The sequence below is a fragment of the Chiloscyllium plagiosum genome, chromosome 17, assembly GCF_004010195.1.
Source record: "Chiloscyllium plagiosum isolate BGI_BamShark_2017 chromosome 17, ASM401019v2, whole genome shotgun sequence".
NCBI lineage: Eukaryota > Metazoa > Chordata > Chondrichthyes > Orectolobiformes > Hemiscylliidae > Chiloscyllium > Chiloscyllium plagiosum.
The window spans coordinates 53848675-53870063 of record NC_057726.1 but is presented as its reverse complement, the minus strand read 5'-3'; the positions used below and the strand labels follow the sequence as shown (position 1 = coordinate 53870063).

The following is a 21389-nucleotide window of genomic DNA, read 5'->3' as shown; positions in this document are numbered from 1 at the left end:
TCCATAACTAAAATTTTCAATTTTGCAATCACTAAGTGAACTAGCTCCTCTTACTTTTGAAAAAGTTTAGACTAGGCATTTAAAATTACAAGAAGTTGTGGATTACCTTAACAGAAAGATTTCTTGGTCTAAATGGGTTAGAGAAAATGAAGGGATCAGGTGTTTAAATTGGTGCATTCATTGGTCAGTTAGGAGCATAGCGCATACTCAGACTATACATTCCAAATTCAGCTTCCGCCTGGTACTGATCTGCTTCTGTAATCCAGTTTAGTGCAACAGAGCTGCCACAATGTCTCCATTCATGCCTGTTCAAATTTTAGTCCAGTCCTGATTATGTCTTCGGAATCAGGCATATATAAAGAACGATCTTGCGAAGTTCAGGTTGACATCCCCATCTCATGCTCAGGAAAAGAAGTTAAAAGTGATGTTGGATCCTGCCGATTTGGCATAATTAAAAATGCTTCCACCTCCACCTTCCCTGCCAAATTTCAACCAGTTGGATAAAGACTTGCAGATCTCTTTATCAAAATTAATCGTGGAACAGATGTTAGCTGTCAGCACCATTGTTTCTAGGAGCTGAAATATACCTCAGATTTCTGATAGATAGTTTCACTGAAGAGTTAAGAATTTTAAAGTCACCTTCGCATCAGTGAATTGAATTCATTGTACATTGTAAAAGTTCAAAGTATTTTGTTGGTAAAGTGAGGGTTGTTTCAAGATTGTCAAAAAAAAAGTGTAAGCCAGGCTCTGCTTCATATCTAATACATTATGAGCCTGTTATTTGATCCTTGCCAGTCGACATGTATGGAAGTCACCTGTATGTTTAGGTTTGTTAACTGTACAATATACTATTTTGCAACCATATAGATAAATTTAATTTAATTTTTTTGACATGTTGGTATATTAAGTTGTTCATTTTGCTTTTTTTTTAGCTCCCTATACTAAGTTCTCCAAGTTCATATATCTTACATTCCTGAGCTGCTATCTTTGAACTGAACAGTCAACCAGTTAGTTTTTAGTTGTATAATCCAGTTTTCTACTTTCCCTCTGTTCCCTCCAGATCTCCCAAATTTTGAGGGTGCAACTTTCTTAATTTAAGAATGCCTTTTAATTGCTTTAATTGTCCCTCTTCATTTGGGTGCTTTAGGATATTGCTGTTATCATCTTTAAACAACTTGAACAGTGATTTGCACTTAGATTTCTTGGCAAGGAAATGTAAATGGTAAATATCTGTTAATTTACACTCCTGTGTAAAACGGTAATTGCTGTTAATACAACTTGATTTTGAAAAGAGCTGGCGAATCAAAATTCTTAAAATACGTATGTTAATGTTAAAGGAGTTTAATTGCTCAGTAGCAGCAAATCAATGTTTCACAGCAATGAGATTGAATTCGATTCTTCTTGAGTCAAAGACGTTGCACTGTAATTGGAAAATGGAGAGGGCTGACATGTTTGGGTCAGAGAATTGATCAAGAAATTCACAACTGACCAGTTATTTTGAATAACTGAAGCTAGTATTTTTGCTATTGCCAGACTTCAATGTAAAATAATTAGTCATTTTATAATTAAGAATTGCCCAACTGTCATTGTCTACTGCAATGACCTCCTAAGCCTACAAGTCAAATTTTCAGAAGAACCACAGAAATTATTGAGGTGAAGGCTTTGCCCACCAGCTTGTTTTAAGTCAACTTTTGTGTGGACTGCTTTTCTATGCATTAATTTATTTTTTAAAGTTAGAGTCAATGGAATGAAGAAGTCCAATTAAAATTAAAGTGCTAATTAGCTAAAGTTAGAAGGACATTTTAGAAGAAAATGTATAGTTTAACCTTTGTGGTTAAAAATGTAATTATTTGATACTTGTACCTTGTTAAAAAATTTATTGGATTGATTGTTTTAGCCTTTTCATTGCTTTCTGACATTATCTGGAGTATCATATTGAAATTGGATCTCCAAGTAGCTGGACAGTCTTTAGGGCATGGCATGGTGTTTTTTTTTAAATTATAATTTCTGAGAAATAATGCAGCTTTTCTTAAAAACACTTAAGGCACATTCTTTTAAAATTAATGTTCTTTTTCAATGTTAATACCTTTAACCATTATTGATTTATTTTATTCCAACTATATTGAACATATGTGCTTCAGTGTCATTTTGCATAGAGCGGTATTACATTGGCCTGAAGTTATGGTTCAGTGTTATAATAAAGTAAAATACATCTCCCAATACTATATTGAAGACTACATTAACATTGACTTTTAACCATGGAATTGTTCAGGTCATATGAAACGATGTTGATATGTTGTTTATGAAGTGTGCTAACTGTTAAGTTAGGAAATGACAGCAGCGAAATAATTAAATGATCTGTTTTACTTTTTCCAAGACAAGACTTCTCTAGAAAAATATTATGTTTTTGGTAAGTTTTGAAAAGATATCCTATTTCATTATAGGAGTATTGCAGGAAAGGCAAAGAACTTTTGAAGAGGCTAGGTCAGTGGCAAGACTTCAGATCACCAGCATTGCATGTTTTTGAAGAAAAGTTGCAGGCACACAGAAAACAGTATGATGAATTTCTAAAGAACCTGGATGAATGCAGACTAAAGATTGACAAGACTTTAAAATTGCACAAATTCTTTGACAAGGTAAGTGGAATGATAAATAATTTGTTTTAAAGTTATTGCAAAGAAGGATTTAAGAAATGAACTGAAGTGCTCATTGCTTAGTGTGGCTTCAGCAAATTATTTGATAAACGTTTGCAATAACATGTACATTTATTCTGTTACATCTTCCAGCACAAACACTAAATTATGATATAAGAAAGAAAAGTTGAAGAAGGTCATTTGCCCCTATTTAAGCCCGCTTTTTTTTTTGAAAACTTTGGCTTACATACATTTGCTTTTCCAGCTGGTTACTGTATTCACAGTTAATTTTGAATGATTGTGTACAGGGAAACCCAGGTTCCTCTGGGTATCAACACTTACTCAGTATTTAAAAATATATTCTGTTTTTCTATTTTTTTGTCCCACTTCACATTTCTGCAAATTATTCCATTTGTGTATTTCTTACAAATGTTTGTCTCATCTTGTAGCATCTTTGCATCTCCTTCACTGCTTGCTTTCTATCTTAGCTATATTGTCAGTAACTCTGCATGTAGGAGTATTACATTTGATTCCTTCATCTTAAATCATTGATATGTAATATAAGTAGTGAGATTGTGGTACAGATTGTGGCCTGACATCCTGAAAATTACTAGTTTATTTCCCATCTTTATGTCCCATCTGTTAAACAATCCTCAATACATGCCATTTTATTTCACCTTATTCACAAATCCTCTTTTTAGTAACCTCTGAAATAACCTGTCTTAAGACCATATGGCATAGGAGTGGAGTTAGGCCATTCAGCCCATCAAGTCTGCTCCACCACTCTATCATAGTTGATACTTTTCTCAACCCCATTCTTCTGCTTTCTCCTGTAACCCATGATCCTCTTGATACTCAAGAACCTATCTATCTCAGTCTTAAATATACTCAATGACCTGACCTCCACAGCCTTCTGTGGCAATGAATTCCATAGATTCATCACTCTCTGACTGAAGATGTTCCTGCTTATCTCCATTCTAAAACGTCTTTCCATTACTCTAAGGTGTGACCTTGGGTCCTAGTCTCTCCCACCAATAGACGCATATTGCCAACATCTACTCTGTCCAGGCCTCTCAATATTTTGTAGGTTTCAATTAGATCCTCCCTCATCCTTCTAAACTTGAGCGAGTATAGACCCAGAATCTTCAAACATTCCTCGAATGTTGAGCTTTTCATTCCTGGAGAAAGTGAGGACTGCAGATGCTGGAGATCAGAGCTGAAAATGTGTTGCTGGAAAAGCACAGCAGGTCAGGCAGCATCCAAGGAGCAGGAGAATCGACATTTCTTCCTACTAAAGTCCATGGCCTCACACTTTCCCACATTGTCCTCCATCTTCCACTTCTTTGCTCACTCTCCTAACCTGTCCAAATCTTTCTGCAGCTTCCCCTCCTCCTATGCTACCTTTGTATCATCTGCAAACTTAGCCAGAATGCCCTCAGTTCCTTCATCTAAATTGTTAATGTATAAAGTGAAAAGTTGTGGTCACAACATTGAGCCTTGCGGTCACTTGTCATTGGCTACCATCCTGAGAAGGACCCTTTTATCCTCACTCTCCCAGACAGCCAAGCTTTTATCCATGTTAGCACCTTTCCTCTAACTCCATAGGACCTTATCTTACTCAGTAGCCTCCTATGCGGCTCCTTGTCAAAGGCCGTCTTGAAGTCCAGGTAGATAACATCCTTTGGCTCTCCTCGGTCAAACTTGCTCAGTACTTCCTCAAAGAATTCCAGCAGATTTGTCAGGCATGACCTTCCCTTGATGAAACCATGCTGACTTTGCCCTATTTTGCCATACATTCTCAAGTATTCAGAAATCTCTTCCTTCAAAATGGATTCCAGGAGGTTACCCGTGACCCAGGCTAGGCTAATCAGTCTGTAATTTTCCATCTTTTGCCTTAGTCTGTTTTTAAACAGGGGTGTCACGTTAGTGATTTTCCAGTCTTCTGGGAACCTCCCTGATTCTAGCAATTCCTGAAAGATCACCACTAACGCCTCGACTGTCTCTTCAGCTATCTTCCTTAGAATTCTGGGGTGTAGTCCATCTGGTCCAGGTTATTTATCCGTCTTTAGGCCATTCAGCTTTCCTAGCATCTTCTCCTTGGTGACAGCCCACCATACTCAGCTCTGCCTCGTTACTTTCTTGAATGTTTGGGATATTACATGTGTCTTCCACTGTGAAGACCTATGCAAAGTAATTATTCAGTTCCTCAGCCATTTCCTTGTTCCCCACTACTATCCAGCATCAATTTCCAGCAGCCCAGTGTCTACTTCTGCCTCTCCTGTGCCCTTTATATGTCTAAAGAAATTCTTACAGTCTTCCTTTATATTACTGGCTAGCTTACCCTCATATTTAATCTTCTCCCTTCTTATTGTCCTCTGTTAGTCTTTGTAAGCTTTCCAATCCTCTGGTTTTCCATTGCCCTTGGCCACATTATATGCTTTCTCTTTTGCTTTTATGCTATCCCTGACTTTCCTAGTCAGCCACGGTTGCTTTATCCAGCCTAACCATGCTTCTTTTCCCTTGGGATGAATTTCTGCTGTGTCTCCTGAATTACTCCCAGAAGCTCCTGCCTTTGCTGTTCCACTGTCTTTCTTGCTAGGCTCCTCTCCCAATTGATTCTACCCAGCTCCTTCCTCATGTCTCTATCTTCTCCCTCTCAAATTGCAGAGCAAATTCAATCATATTATGATCACTGTCTCCTAAGGATTCCTTCACCTTAAGCTCCCTTATCAAGTCAGCCACATTGCACAACCCTAAATCCTGTATTTTGCCTGTTCCCTAGTGGGCTCCACACAAGCTGATCTTATGGCATCTTATCAAATGCTTTCTTCATCCATATTGTCTCTCTTATCTACAAGTTACAGCCACAAGCTGCAAATATTGAGCATAATTTTCCTTTCCTGAGTGTTCTGTTACCATGCCCCTAATGAGAGCTTGGTAAAAGCATGAGCCAAAAAGGGAATGGTAGATTTCACACAGAGGGTGTGGAGTGCATTTTACAAGACTATAATACATCTTCAAGTCCAACAATCTTCATGTTCCATGTATTAATATTGAAAAATGAGTTGCCAGTTCATCCCATTGTGTTTTCCGCTCGTCCTTTTGGTTCCTTGTTTGCCTGTTGCATGTATTGTTGAAAGGGCAGTCATATGAACTTTCTCAAGCTACAGTCTAAATTCCATTATATATGACCACACAGAAGGATACACAAGAATAATGTAAGGTGTCTTGCCCACAGTTTTCCATGTTTTCAATGCTTAAGTCCCAAGATCAATTTTTTTAGTAAGTCTTAAACAAAAAAGCAAAAAAACTGTGGGTGCTGGAAATCAAAAATAAAAACAGAAATTGCTGAAAATCCTGCTAAACCTGCTGAAGTTTTCCAGGAATTTCAGTTTATCTTAAAAGAAAAGTCCTGCTGCTTCTTATAATAGAACAATCTGGAATACAATGTTTATTTGCAAATGTCGAAATGTTACCTACGCAGCTCTATATTTATTCTTTCATGGGATGTGAAGTTAACAAAACCACCTGGATGAACTCCAGCATGTTTGAGTCATGAATCAGGAGTGTCGACAAATTAAATAACTGAAGAAAAACAAAAATTATAATCAGTACAGACAACTGCCCCAAACATCCTGACATCATCAGCCTTAAAAGTCAAGCTGACAATCTTGTCTCTCAACACCACGATTACGCTCCAGGTAATGGATCAGAGGTGATAAGGAACCTAAAATCAACCACAGAAGCCAGCTGATTTCTCACTTTATCAAGGCCATCAATAAGGAGGAGTTCAACCCAGCCCTTCCAGAAGATAGCTGTTCGTGGTCAAGAAGGTGTAGGAGCTGGGGATAGAAGCCATAATTGTAAACTGGTTCCACTATGCTGTGTTCAAAAGACGACAACTGAGCAAGATGCAGAGAATGAGTCGGGAATAGAATGAGGACAAACAGTCCCATGACAAGGCTTTTTCAATTGCCTGAGGGAGGCTGGCATGGAATTTCAGCCAAGACAGACATAGAAACTTATATTTGAGGTAGACAACATCACATGTTGCAAAATGGGACAGATAGGTGAAACAACCATTGATGCAATACACTCTTCAATTGAGGAGGTTTGTCAATGCTGCCCACTTATCTGACCAACTCCAAATCTGAAGTTGCAAAGATTATAGAAATGCTCTGAAATGTTGCAGTGCAACATGAAAACTCAGAATGTATTTCTCTGCATTGACAACATAGCAGACTATATTGCACTCATCCAAAGAAAGCAAGCTAAAGAAAAAAGAGCTAACTGCAAACATTTTTCAGTGCCTTTTATTGTAAAAGATTAGGCCATTATAAGTTTGAAAAACCATCTCAAATTGAAAAATAAAGATGTTTTTCACATAGTTACTGTGTCACTGTTTTTGTTTGTTTTCTGATAGACTTCATTTATAGGCAAAATAAAGCTATGTAGGGCTACCTCAACTATATCAAAACTCCACCAACCACAAATGTAGTTTTCAAGAGTTCTTTTTTAACCAGCTAACACTACCCTAGTTCATGGGTGAAAACTTCTGGAAAAACACCCAGCTCTTTAGCATATGAGTTATCCGATTTCCAAGTCTTTTTAATCAACCCAAACAGTACTTCCAAGTACTGCATCATCTTTTCTGCTAGACAGATAAACTAAGCTTTTCATGAGAGTGATTTTCTTCTTTTCACAACAATTTTTGTGTTCTTTTGTCTGTTTTTTTCTATGACTAGATCAGTTTGAGATTGGAAATGACTGTCCCAATTACTCAACTATCCAGTGTACTTGTACATTGAAAAGTATTCTTTGACATGAAAAAAGAAGCTTGCACATTATCATAATATCCCAAAGAATTTTATATGTATTAATTACTTTTTAAGTAAAATTCCTACTTTCACACAGCAAATTGAAGCTGTCATTTGAGCCTTTAAAGTGATTCTTGATGAGGTTTAAATATTGGCCAGACATTTGTTCTTCCACAAATACTTTACGACGTGTTATATCCTTCTGGTCAGCATGATTGGGCCCCAGTTTAAGATCTCATCTAAAATCCAATACCAGCAATGTGGTTGAACTACTTCAGTACTTCAACCTCGATTATTGGTGAAATCCAGAGTAGGGTCCAGATGAGAATTGCACACTGAAAAAGGCAGACTCTTATGAAGATGCATGTTCCTTAGCTTACCATTCTCTTCATAATTTTATAAGTCTGATTGTTTACCAACCCAGATGAATTACATTTTATTGCAGTAATCATGGGAATTTCACATTTACACTCTGACATAAAACTGCTGTTGTAGATCAGTTGCTTATTTTAGAAATTAACAATTCTGTTGAAGTACGATTTTTAAATTGGAGAATGTAACTTCCTAGTTTGTTTATACTTGTTTGCAGCATTAAAATTGCCAACATTTTAGAGAGTCAATGAGCAGGATTTTTCAGGTGACAGCTTTTCTAGACATAATCAGCAAAGAATGCATCCATGCCAATACTGTTGTCCCACAACCATTTAATGATATAATCTGATTGCCTGACAGCTTAGTACTGCCAGCAATGGCGTGGACAAAATTAGCACTACAAGCAGCTGCTGACTTTAAGTCCTAATGTCCAGGAGCAATTAAATGCAGATGGCTTCACTGCAGAAGGGAGAGGTGAGGTTTGTGGGTCTGTGGAGAGGAGTTTGGCAGTGTTGATGAAGAAGTTGACAGGGGCAATAAACATACCCATAGAGGGGGACAAACTTTCCTTGAGCGAGGCTAATGTTCAGTCTGGATAGAAGACAATTGAAAGAGGCACCTCTGGTCGCCATACCATCAACCCCCCCCCATCTATCTCCTCCCTACCACGCATGAATACTTCCCCATAGCCTGAAAATAAGACATGGTGCGAAGCATCCCCTAACTGGTCATTTGTTGTCCATTTCAGGGTCTTAGTTGGGGCAAGGCTGGCGCATTGTCCTAGGCACCCCCATCTCTGAATAAAATTGCAACTAGGGCTAGGCAGGCTAGAGAGCAGTAGAAGTGCATCTGGGGATTTCTTCCATTTTCCCCCACTTGAGCCCAATGTGTGTGATAAGTATTTTGACAGTTTCAAAGTTTGACAGTTAAAAAAATTAACCCCTAGTATATGTTTAAATTAGGGGATTGCAATCAGATCTACGTGACATTTCTGATCATAAATAATTTCCATGAAGCTATAAAGGCACCCCTTGTTAAAAGTTCAGTTGAAAGCAGAAGTTTTCCCATCATTTGCATGCTGTGAGAATACTGCACAGTCTAACAGACATCCCCTTAGCAACTGGCCTGATTATGATAAAGGTAGGTGGAAGAGAGTAACCATCCATTTCTATACCTATTCAAATCATTGTAACCACAACATCTGTATTACATGATGCCTTTAATGGCATGATACAGCAACTATGGCCACATCCAAGTTAAATCCACTTTCAATTGCATTTTTATCAGGCATTCTTTCTGCTTTATATAAGTACCTAATTGAAATGCATCAAGGATTTAGGTTATATGTTACACGATTCTTTGAACTACATTGCAGTTATAACAAGAAACATTATTCCTGTTGAAATATGTACTGAACAAAAGGATTTGATTTCCAATTTGGAGCAAGAAGCTTCCGTATATAAGCTGCAGAGATGTTTATAAATTCATATGCTCTCCCACTAACCCAAACGAACAGCAAAGTTCTGTTCAGCTTCTCTATTTGCAGGAATATTTGCAGAGAACTTGCATTTTAATATACAACTCAAGACGCTTTCCAAATATTATTACTGACAACGTTCTATCAACATAATATTCGACCTACAAAAAGAACAACCTGTTGCTGAATTCTCATTAAGGCTGTGTGGGATAATTCAATTCAGCATGTGACCAGTTGCTAAGATCTCTCTCTAAAACATGTCTAGTAATCATGTTTTTTTTTGTCTTTACATAAGCCTGCTGAAAACAGGAATGTTCGATTAAATATTTTTGACCTTTAAGAGAGCTTAAATTATTCATTGTCAAAAGTTATTGTCAAGATAATTCAAAATTACTTGGCTTTAGTTTAAAGGAATAGAATGTTTACCAGTTCTGAACTATTGTTCTGATAGTTACATGTACTTATCTCTGAGTCTAATCATGGAATTGCCTCACATGATAAATATTAAATTATTCTTAAATGTGATTGGATTAGAGATAGTAGAATAGAAATGTTTTGTCTATTGAGTGCAAGAGTGTGCCAACCCTACACTGTGGTCTAAAATTGAGTTGGCTATATTTGTTAACCCATTGGCAAGCATAGTATTGTTTTATAAGTTGTTTCTTTTCACTGAGGCTATATCTTGAATACAGCCAGAGCATTCAGGGTGCCCCTCTTTGTTGGTTGTAACAGTTCTGTGTATAAATAGTTTTGCCACATTTTAGCCAGTTCACAGTGGAGGCACTCAAAATAAAACTGCCCATGTTTCAGCACTAAATTACCAGTGTTGCTCAGGGAGCTTACAAAAATGGCTGGAGTGAGCAAAAGGGAAAGTAGTGCTCTTGTGAGATTAAGATAAAGGCACACTGTTGGAGAGAAAAGTGAGCTTTGTTCTTTAAGTGGTTGTGCTGAAACTGAGCTGGCAGAGCAGCTGCTTCTACTAGGTGCCCTGAGTGGAAAATTGTATCAATTACAGTCACTGCACCTCGATGAGGAGAAAATAGCCCATTTTGCATGTAATAAATTATGATTGAAACATGTACACCAACTTTACCTCAATTTTTTTTTCTCATTTTTGCAGTATGCACTGGTAGATTTGTTGGTCTTTGTTTTAATTATTTTTTCCAGTACTCTCTTTATCCTAATTATCAATCCCGATAGTCTAATTGTGTTTCTGATCGCCTCCTGCCACTGACCATAGAACTTTCAAAACTCTTGAGCCATTAAACTTGGGCTTTGCTCCATTGCAAGAGGTCTTAGTTTAAGCTGGCATACTATGTAAGTGCTTGATGTTAGTTACTCATTATAGTACATTTATCCACATTAAAAACCAGAGGCAATTGCATTCCCTCCTGCATCTGGATCAGGTTGTAATTATTTTCCAAAAGGATCTGATATCAACACAGATCTTGATGCTATCTATGGACAGGTGCCCAATAGCCCCAATATTTTCACCAAAATCATTTTGAAGAGTAATGACCAAAACATCAATCTTTGTAGGATTGCACTTGTGATATGTCTCCATGTGATATTGCCACCAATAACAATGGATCATTTGTCAAAGAATGCAAGGAGAATCATCAACCCCCAGTTTCATGTGGGCACCCCAAACCTTTGTTGTCCCATGACAGTCAGGATCACATACGGAGGCTAAACTGATCAACTGTGGATCAGATTTCAAACAGACCATGGCAGCCATTAGTGTAGCTGTTATTCAAGCACTGTAGCTTCAGTTTGGAAGATCTTAGTTTGAAAACAATTTGGAATGTCTCAGGAGAAACAGAGGCCTGAAAACTCTGATGTGGACCTGTTGATCCTCCTGGAAGCTGTAAGAAGAGAGGAGGAAGATTCTGTTTAGAATATGACAGGAGCAGGCCACCCACCCCAGCCAAGTCAGCATAGCTGACACAGGAAAGAATTAAATCCAGCGTGACCTGATGTACTCTGGCGAGATGTGTGCATCCCCCAATCCTGACGACCAACCTCTAAATACTCACCTTCCGCCATATATATTAGCAGATGCTTCAGGATGCCTGGCTCCGAATATGAGAAATGCACTTGATGCTCCTCAGAATGGTTTAGATCTATGTTGTTGCTGAGAACTTGCTGGCTTTGGAACATACAGTTTCTAATGAATGGGAGCAACTGGCAATAGAAGACAGCAGTGTCATATCATTCCTTTTCCTTGCGGGAGAAGCAGGCACATAATTTGTAGGAGAGGGCCTAGACTGTATGGTTGGAGCCAGGGAGGGGGGAGCAGTGAATATGGCCAAGACTTGCACCATAAGGAAATTGGGAACAGCAAAATGGGCATTTGTGATTTTTAAGAAATTCATTCATGCAATGTAGACACTAGAATTTTTTTGCCTATCCCTAGTTGCCCTTGAGAAGGTGATGGTGAGCTGTTTCTTGAACCGCTACAGCTGATATGTTGTAATTAGACTCACAATACCATTAGGGAGTGTGTTCCAGGATTTTGACCCAGTGATACTGAAGGAATTGTGATATATTTCCAAGTCAGGATGGTGAATGATTTGTAGGTGTTGATGTTTCCTTGTATTTGCTGGTCTGTTTGAGGTGGAATTGTAGTGAGTGCTAAGGAGCCATGGTGAATTTCTGAAGAAAGTGCAAAGACTCCTTGCCCATCTCAAAACAGCTTCTTTGCTGGTTGATCCTGTACTGAGGTCATGGCTACTGTGTATTTTCTACCCCATTTTTCCATCCTCTACTCCCTTTGATGCCCAGTACTCTGTCCTTTGCCCTTTGTGATGAGCTTGTTGCCTCTCATCCCTGCAGGATTCAATATCTGAGAGTCTCTCTACCAATCCCATCAACTGCTCTGCTTGTATAGCAATTGTAACAAGGTCAGCCAGTTGGACTTCATAAAATATGAGTTCCCTGATTGGGACTGGTAAGCTGGCTGCCATTAGAAAAGGTGAACATCAGAAATACTGGTGCCTGATTTTGTATGAGGTAGTACTATAGTCAAGGACAGTTCATGTGCAAGTAAAGGGTGACTTGGTGATGGGATACCGACCTCTGTGGAGTTATTTCAGTGGTGATGAGAATAAAGCACAATCCTGAAGAAACTCCCTTGCAACAGTCATCTTTGAGTTGGGGCAATCATTTCTTATATCATGCCTTTATTTGGGAAGCTTGGACTTGTTCAGCCTTGCTGTTGAGGACTGGACCCAATATGTGGAAAGAATATGTTATTTTTCTGTGCAAATGACATAATGGCAGACAAAAAAACAATAAAGTTAAAAATCACACAACACCAGGTTATAGTCCCAACAGGTTTAATTGGAAGCACACTAGCTTTCGGAGCGACGCTCCTTCATCAGGTGATTGTGGAGGGCTCGATCGTAACACAGAATTTATAGCAAAAATTTGCAGTGTGATGTAACTGAAATTATGCATTGAAGAATTGATTGTCTGTTAAGCCTTTCATCTGTTAGAATACAGTGATAGTTTCACTTCTTTCATGTGTAAATCACAAAACCCTTTTTTTTTAAAGTTGCATTCTCGGGTTAGCTAACCCGAGAATGCAACTTTTTAAAAAAGGGTTTTGTGATTTACACATGAAAGAAGTGAAACTATCACTGTATTCTAACAGATGAAAGGCTTAACAGACAATCAATTCTTCAATGCATAATTTCAGTTACATCACACTGCAAATTTTTGCTATAAATTCTGTGTTACGATCGAGCCCTCCACAATCACCTGATGAAGGAGCGTCGCTCCGAAAGCTAGTGTGCTTCCAATTAAACCTGTTGGACTATAACCTGGTGTTGTGTGATTTTTAACTTTGTACACCCCAGTCCAACACCGGCATCTCCGAATCAAAAAACAATAAGTAATTCTTCTGACAGCCTCAGAGCTGCAGCTTCTTCTGCCATTGGGAGCCTAACTTTCGCTGCAAATATACTATATACTAAAACCTTTCAAGAAGTGACTGACATAGTTAAGGAATATTATGACCCCAAGCCTCCTCCAATTCTGAGACATATCACTTTTACTCTGCAAATTGAGAGCAAGAGGAACACGTATCGGGATTTTTTATTAGATGAGGTCTGATCTTCCCAAACATTGAGGTGTATGAAACAGCTTCTGGACTCCAATTCCAGTCACAAGACTCCGCCACGCAAGAGACAGTTTGACACAGGGACAAAGTTTGGTGTAGAAATCATGGAAATGGCCCCATATGAGTAAGAGGCATGGTCAAAGCAAGGTCAGGATCAGTGACATACAAAGTTTGTGTAGGGGTGACTGTCCTGAATGAGCATGTGAATCATATGAAAGCCACAACTTCTCAAACAGTGTGGAAGTAAACTGTGCCCTGCTCCTTGAAACCATCAGAAATGGTGCCAGAACCCATGGATTCACCCTCTCCATAAATGTCGTCAAGTCTTCGGAATCAGAGATGGACATAACGGAGGTAGCCACCTCGACACCTTTGCCACTGGAAGAAGAGAGTGAAATTTGACTGAGGTGTTCCTGGCATAAGAAATGAACTCCCATGTATTACACAATACCCATGTCAGATGCTGAGTCAGAGGAACCTGACCCAGTGCTGAAACACCTTCAGAGGCTATCCAAGAAAAAGAATCACCCTATGTTCATGGACTCTGAGGGGGAGGGATGTAGGGCCACGCTGAACCTCAGAATATGAGTTTCCTAGTCCAGTCAGAGACTCCTGACTGACCTATAAAAAGGTTAAGTATCAGGGATACTGACATTCTGGTGCCTGACTCTGTATGAAGCAGGATGGACAGTCAACAACTGCTCATGTCTAAATAAAGGGTGAGTTGGTGATGGGATATCGACCGCTGCGGAGTTATCTTCACTTGTCCTCTGGTGGCCCCTTTTTGATAGTGATTGAGAGACCCATCTCTTAAACAGCTTTAATCTCATGATGATGAAAACATCCTACACTGCTCAGGTGCCTAATGCCTACACACCTCACCATCTTTACTAATCCAGTAACATCTGTTTTCTCAATGGTCAAATCCCACCTCTTCAGTCATGTCCAGGTAATTCTCTGGGACAACCATGACCAGCTTCTGAGCGTATGTTCACCTCCATTCAAGCTGGACTGTCCCAAATAATGAGTTCAGCCCATGTATCCTCCTGAAAATTGGAGTGTGCTCCTTAGTGAGTTCACAATGAACTCTTTAATGTTAATTCTCCATCTTAATGGTTCAGGCAAGATCACCTTATGTGACTATCTGTGAAGAAAGTGTCATGTTCATTTATAATATTGAATATCCACATCATCTGGCCAAAAATATGCAAGGGACTAACATTGAAGCCCACCTCATTGGTGAGGAACTGGCAGGTATGAAACTATTTCCTGTCAATGTATCAGTGTGTTTAAGAAGGGTCAAGGTGTCAATGTGTACAAAAGGGGAAGGGACAAGAATCGGACAAAAGGAGCAGAAGTGAGAACTGAAAGGTCAAATGTGATCAAAAACAAAAACTAAAATTTTAAAACATACCTCTCAATATTTCATCAATTAATCACTCTCAGCAGTGTGGTGCAACATTTTAAAGTCGCTCTGTTTGTCTACACTGTATTGAAATTACTGTATTCCATCATTCTGTGGTATCTAAACATTTTTTTTAAATTCACGGAGTGTGGGCATTTATTGCCTGTCCTTAATTGCCCTTGAGAAGGTGGTGGTGAGTTACCATTCTGAGCATGGTATAGTAAAAGCGCTGTCAGAAAGGGATGATGTGGAAATGTCGGTGTTGGACTGGGTGGACAAAGTCAGAAGTCACACAACACCAGGTTATAGTTCAACAGGTTTATTTGAAATCACTGGACCCAAAACGTTAACGTTGATTTCCTTCCACAGGTGCTGCCAGACCTGCAGTTTTTTCAGCAATCTGCTTTTATTTCTGAATTTTTAGCATCCTTCTTTGGGGTTATTTTTCTTTACATTAATGAATTGTGTTCTTCTAAATCTATCTATTTTATATATTCACCACTCATCACAGATACTAGATTTGGGTAATATTTAGTCACAAAGGAATTCATGTGATTTTAACATCTTGGCATATCTTCTCATACTAATGAGTTTAGAGAAGAGTTTTTACTAAAACGTATGCATTAAGAAATTATTTTTATGACAGTAATATAGCTTTCAGTGCATTTTTATGCAACTGTCAATCTATCAAAACAGCTTTAAATAAACTGTTATGATAAAAGCTGACTACTTAAACCATAACCAACTAACCAGATTGCAACCAAAATCCTCAAATGATTAATATCTGCAACAAGGTTGCTAGTTAGAAGGAGTCGGCTGATGTTTCTGACTTTTAAACAATCTCTTTAGTTTCTTTCTTTAAAATTAGCTAAATGTGGAAGATTCAACTCCACTGATTGCTCCCAATTGAAATTCCAGTGCCATGTTTTTATTACATGCTACTCTGTTCACTGATTTTTTTATAGTGTGGGGATGGAAGCCCCTTCCTCCCCCTCCTCAGTCCTTTTCATTTAGTTACTGAGGAAGTCCATCTGGTATTTAGCCTAGCATTTGTCTGTGAATACTGACGCGTTCATAGGGACTTAAATTTGCACGTTTGCAGGGTACCACCATTGTGAGTTTAGGGTGATAGCATACAACATTGCAGAAACAATCTCACAGAAACCAGATCTGTAACCAGTTTGTAGACTTCTGCAGGTAGGAGCACACTTTTGTTTTCCTGAAACTTTTGCAGCAGACACATTTTGGTATCAGCAATTGTTGACATTAGATTGTGTTATCATGCAGTAGATTGTGTATCATTTTCAAAGGAACTGTGATTGTGAAATTTAGAAGATTACTATTATGTTTACCATTGACCAGTGTTGTACAGTGCATAGTCCATAGTTGTTTTTGATTATATGTAATACATTTTGTAAGTAGTTTGTACTTTTTAAAAAATACTTTGTTTTGGAAATGACTAGTAAGTGAAGAACCAACACTAGATTAGTAATGCATAGAGTCTATATTTCAAATATGTTTCCACAGTGATGTTTTTAAGTAAAGAGGCTTTGAGATAAGCCTTTTAAATTCAAAGTTGTGTTACAAATCTCTGTTTACTTTGCAAATTACATCTGACAATAAATAGTAAGTTTTCTTCTTAATGAATTGAAGCATTGTTAAGAATAGCCAGTAGCTATTGTGTTTGTCTGCTACTTCTTGGTGCTATGAACCTCAAACAGACTTCAAATTCAAACTGTGGTGTATTGTCCTGTGGATGAATACTCATTTGTGGGGCCTCTGCTTGGGCTAGTTGAGCATCTCAGCAGTTGGTCATTTGAAAAGTGAGAAAGACCAAGAATTAAAAGTTGATTTAGGATAAGTGTACAATGCTTAAAAAAAACTATAGTGTGATGAATAGTTTAGTTTGAGGTATTAGTTGGTTCCCTAATCCAAAATGTTTTTATTAATAACTCAGATTTTGTAATTTATGCACACACACTCTCAATTCTGTTGTGTTTTGCACAAGGTTAGCTGTCTTACTTTTTAGCATCTCCAAATGCTAACTGTTATTTTTGAAGTTCAGAGTAATTAAGTATGGCGGTATTTGATTGTCTTGTGAACTAAGTTCTGGAAAATGGCATTTGACTTTATTGTTTTATTCCACAAAGAGCAAAGTGAACATTTCATTAAACCATACACACCCATAAAATGCTTAATGTGAATAAAACCAATAAGATGTTTACCATCCAGTATTTTATACTGGGTGATAAATTGCCTATAGACATTATGTAATCCCAGTTTAGGGCTGAGAAGCTTTAGTATGTTACATATGTATATAAACTGGGAGCTGTGGTCGTTGTTCCAGAAGAATTTGATGATGTCAGAGACTCATTTTATTATGATGGTAAGTTCGTTTGGAGCTAAAATGGAATTAGTGAGTCATGGGGGTGGGGGAGTCACCCTTTAGTTTCTTTGTCATGCCTGGTTCCATTCTAATAATTTAAATGTCACTAATCATGCTGTCTGGCTGAACCATGAGTCCAGAACACTGCCGGGTCACCAGCCTTTTAAAGTTATTCACGACAGGCCCTTCTCTGTCTGTCATTTCATCTTTGGTGTAGACAAATTCATCTTCATTTTAAACTCATCTAATGCTTGAATGCACTTGAAACCATTTCCATACATAACGGTAAATATATTTGTGGAAGAATCCGCTATGTCAGTTTTATTTTCCTTTTTATTAAAACACCTGGAATGCTGCTCAAAAACTAGGAGGTTTAATGATTAACATACCATCAATTACTTTTATTTGGATGGGTTTTTTTGCCATAGTTTCATTTCCAATAGTCTCTGTTCACCTTGTTCTGTTCCCATCGTCTCCTATGCCACCTGTCAAGCAAATCAAACAATGCTTTGCAGACTTATATTGATGGCCTACTTTTCAAAAAAAGATGGAAATGGGCCTGGCCTTTAGTTCATATTTCAAGCAGGTGAATAAGCAAAATCAGAATTTTGTCTTATGAAAATTGCACAGAAAAAAACTGCAGCTGTCTGTAAAATAGTGCATGACACTAATGTAACTGCCCTGATGTAGTGCCATACTGTCACCTGACTTTAGTTTGCATAATACAGCAATTTATTCTAGCTTATTTTGTTTTAGGATTAATTTCAAAGGAACAGAAGCTCAAGATCATTGCTTAATTAGCACTTATTCTATCACATTATCATATCTAGTTTCCCATAATTACATTTATCGTGTTTGATTTATAGTGTGTTTAGGTATTACCTCACATAAGGTTCATAATTTTGACTTACGCCCAAATAAATCAATAGTTAAATATTTTACTATTGCAAATAAACCATGTATATATATACAAAATAAGAAATAAATCATATTTCAAAAGTATTTACATAATATTTCAATAATGAAAAATGAATTTATAAGATTAAGCATCTTTCAAAAACATGAGCATGATGCATTGATAGATTATATATTTGGTCACCAGATCACCAAATTGAAATGAAACCAGGATAAGTCTCACCACTACTATACTATCAATACTGTTACTTTAATTGTATCTTGCTATATTGTCCAGCCAATTATCAAATGTGTCAAAATACAATAAAAGTTTGGAGGTGAGTTGAAACAGATACAGTTTTAAACCTTAAACATGCATTCTTGAATATGTATGACATTTTCCACATTTTCAGGATGTCGAGAAGCTCTTCAAAGCCGATAGATTGCCTTTAAAGCACAATAACTGTTGCTATGGAAGGAAATATGTCAGCCAATCTGCACAGAATATGGGCCCACAATGATAGAATGATAAATAGTCTGTTGATCTCTTTAATGGCGTTGGTTGAGGGATGAAGGTTGGCCCATGTCAGGGTTAGAAAATCCCCTGTGCTTCTTCTGATAGTGCTACAGAACCTTTTGCAAAATATAACACTCATGTAATCATTATGTTTTTAGCACAGATAGATAATGCAGGACAAGTTTAAAGTGTAAGTTAAAATTGTTCTTCTTTCTTTATACAGGTTGATAAGAGCATTGCTCTTGAAAGAGTGACACTTCAACACTCATTTTGCTATGTTAATTTTTACTTTGTTCATTTTTAGAAAACTTACTTTTTATGAATTTGGAAAGACTATATAACCTTAAGTAAGAGACAGGAAGAGGTTCTAAAATTTGGTTTTGACTAAAGATTTGGAGCAGTTGTTTGGGCACACACGTAGTTCTTCAGTTTGGAGAGAAACATACATAAATATAGTAAATTGGATCTGGTTCTTAACAGCTGCTGAATTCATTAGTTTCTGTTTGCACTCATAACATGATTATTAGAGTGTGATCAAATTCTTTACAGATCGTGAAAGAATGATGCAACACATGCCTAAAGGGGAATGTCTATATCTGTCACAGCTCAAAAAGCCAGAGGTTCTTTATCACATACACTTATTATGAAATTAACTGTTACCTTTTACTAAAAGAAATGAAATGTATGTTTAGATTTGGCTTGCAAATTAATGAAAGCAAAAATGCTGAATGTGTCAAATATGCTTCAGGATAAATTTCAATTCTGTGTAGTTGGGTTGCATGATTTAAAATAAGCAGTGCAAAATGGATGTATTTAAATATTTATAGAGTCAAACTTGGTTGTGGTTTTATTGTACGAAATATTAGTTAGCTGTTTCATAAATTCTTACATCATGCCACACATACATTTTTGGACACATTTTTGGTCACTCATTCTGCATTTTCCTTCTTTGACTGGTCATCAATCTTCCCATTCACTGAGGCTATTAAATAAGATCATGGCAGTTACAATACATAAGCAAGGCTTAGTGCATCTCATTTCTAATGATCTGATTCACCTGCATTTGATATTAAATGTTGGCCAGGAAATTTTTAAAATAATGAAAGTGCAACTCAGGATTTCAGTAAGAGATGGGCTGCGATTGTGTTAGAAAGCAATGTTATTCCTGATTGAGAATTTAGTCAAAATTTCCATTAATTTTTCTTTCCTGGGTTATTGATTGTTAAAAGGGTGGAGTAGTGTGTTTTGGATAATCAGTTAGAGCCTTTATTCATTCATTTATGTTTGCACATTAGCTGTGTTTCTATAACATGTTTTGCTCCTCTTAAAGTAATTTCAGGCAAGCTGCAGATTAGTACACAGCCTGGGACTTCTATCTATAAGTAACTGCTGTAAGAAAATTACAGAAGACATAGAATGCCATTGCTATCTTAGCCACTGGCGTACAAAAGTAGTGATTTTAATGCTACTCGAGTTTTTTTTGCTTAATATTTAGATGATGTGGTGGTAATCCAGAGATCCGGGTTATTGTTCAGAGGACATGAATTCAAATCTCAATATATCAGCTGGGGGAAATTAACCTAAGATGAAATCTGGATTATAAAGCTCACCTTAGAAATGGTGACAACAAAACTATCAGCAATTGTTTTAAAAACCTATCTAATGTTCTTTAGGGAAGGAAATCTGCCATCCTTATCAGGTCTGGCCAAATGTGACTCACTACAGAAATGTGATTGACTCTTAATTACCCTCTAAAATGGTCAAGCAAGCCACAGAGTTCAAGGGTAGTTAAGGATGGACAACACATTGTCCTTGCCATCAATGCAGACATCCTAGGAAAGAATAAAAAAACAGTTTTGTAAGCAGTGCTAATCTTGTTGACAACTATTATTTGCACAAAACCTTATAGCAAAACAATTTTAGGGTGGATGTGGAAAACATTTTCACTTGTGGATGAGTTGAGAAACAAGTAACTTTTCAAATAAAATATTTAGATGGATTTTCTTTGCACTGAAAGTGGGTTTGGAAAGGTTAGGGATTGGGAGGCGCAAATAGGACAAGAATTTTGCGTTCCAGATCATAGGGGACTAGAATGTGTGCCATATGGAGTGGCTAAAGCAGAAAACATTAATGGAATTCTGAGGACACTTGCCATTAATCCAAAGGTGAAAAGAAATGGGTTGTGGGGGCAGGGTGGGAAAAGATCATTGGAGTGAGAGGATAGCTTTTGTGGAAAAATGCTGACACAGGCTAATTGAATTTTAGGCCTGTTCGATGCTTTATAAATAATTGTCTATAGAAGTGCAACAATCATGGTTTTACTTGAGTTCATATTTGAATAACACAACTAACTGTAATTTAAGCTATTCTGTTCATTCTCCCTCTTAAAATAAATGCTTTTATTTTTCTGCCTTGCACCATCCCTGAGTTAAGGGTTTCCTTTTCTCAGGTCAGTTCTTGTGGCATGCTTGACTCAGCTGCTGCAAAATTCACAGACTTAAGTTCAGTTTTCTTTCTATCTGTAGGAAGGTGTCAATCGATATTCCAAAAATGGCTGTATTATGAAATCGTGTATTTACATCTTAGTAAAATTGATGTGGGGCAGTTTGTTTTAAACAGGTGATTCAATTGAAATAACCAATCTATTTGTACCAATTTCTGATTTAAATTTATTCCATACATTTGATTTATTCCATCACTGTTTATCGTATATGGGGCTTTCATTTCCATTTATCGCTATGTTTTTATTCAGGGGAAAGGACAAT

General features: G+C 37.4%; 1 protein-coding gene across 4 annotated transcripts in view; it reads left to right on the top strand.

The window, feature by feature from the left end:
* Positions 1-21389, top strand: part of plekhg4 (pleckstrin homology domain containing, family G (with RhoGef domain) member 4) — a 223422-nt gene that overhangs the window by 160446 nt on the left and 41587 nt on the right. For all 4 annotated transcript variants that reach the window (XM_043707122.1, XM_043707121.1, XM_043707119.1 and 1 more), the window contains exon 13: positions 2445-2636. In XM_043707122.1, the coding sequence (XP_043563057.1) occupies positions 2445-2636 (192 nt within the window). The remainder of the gene's footprint in view (positions 1-2444; positions 2637-21389) is intronic.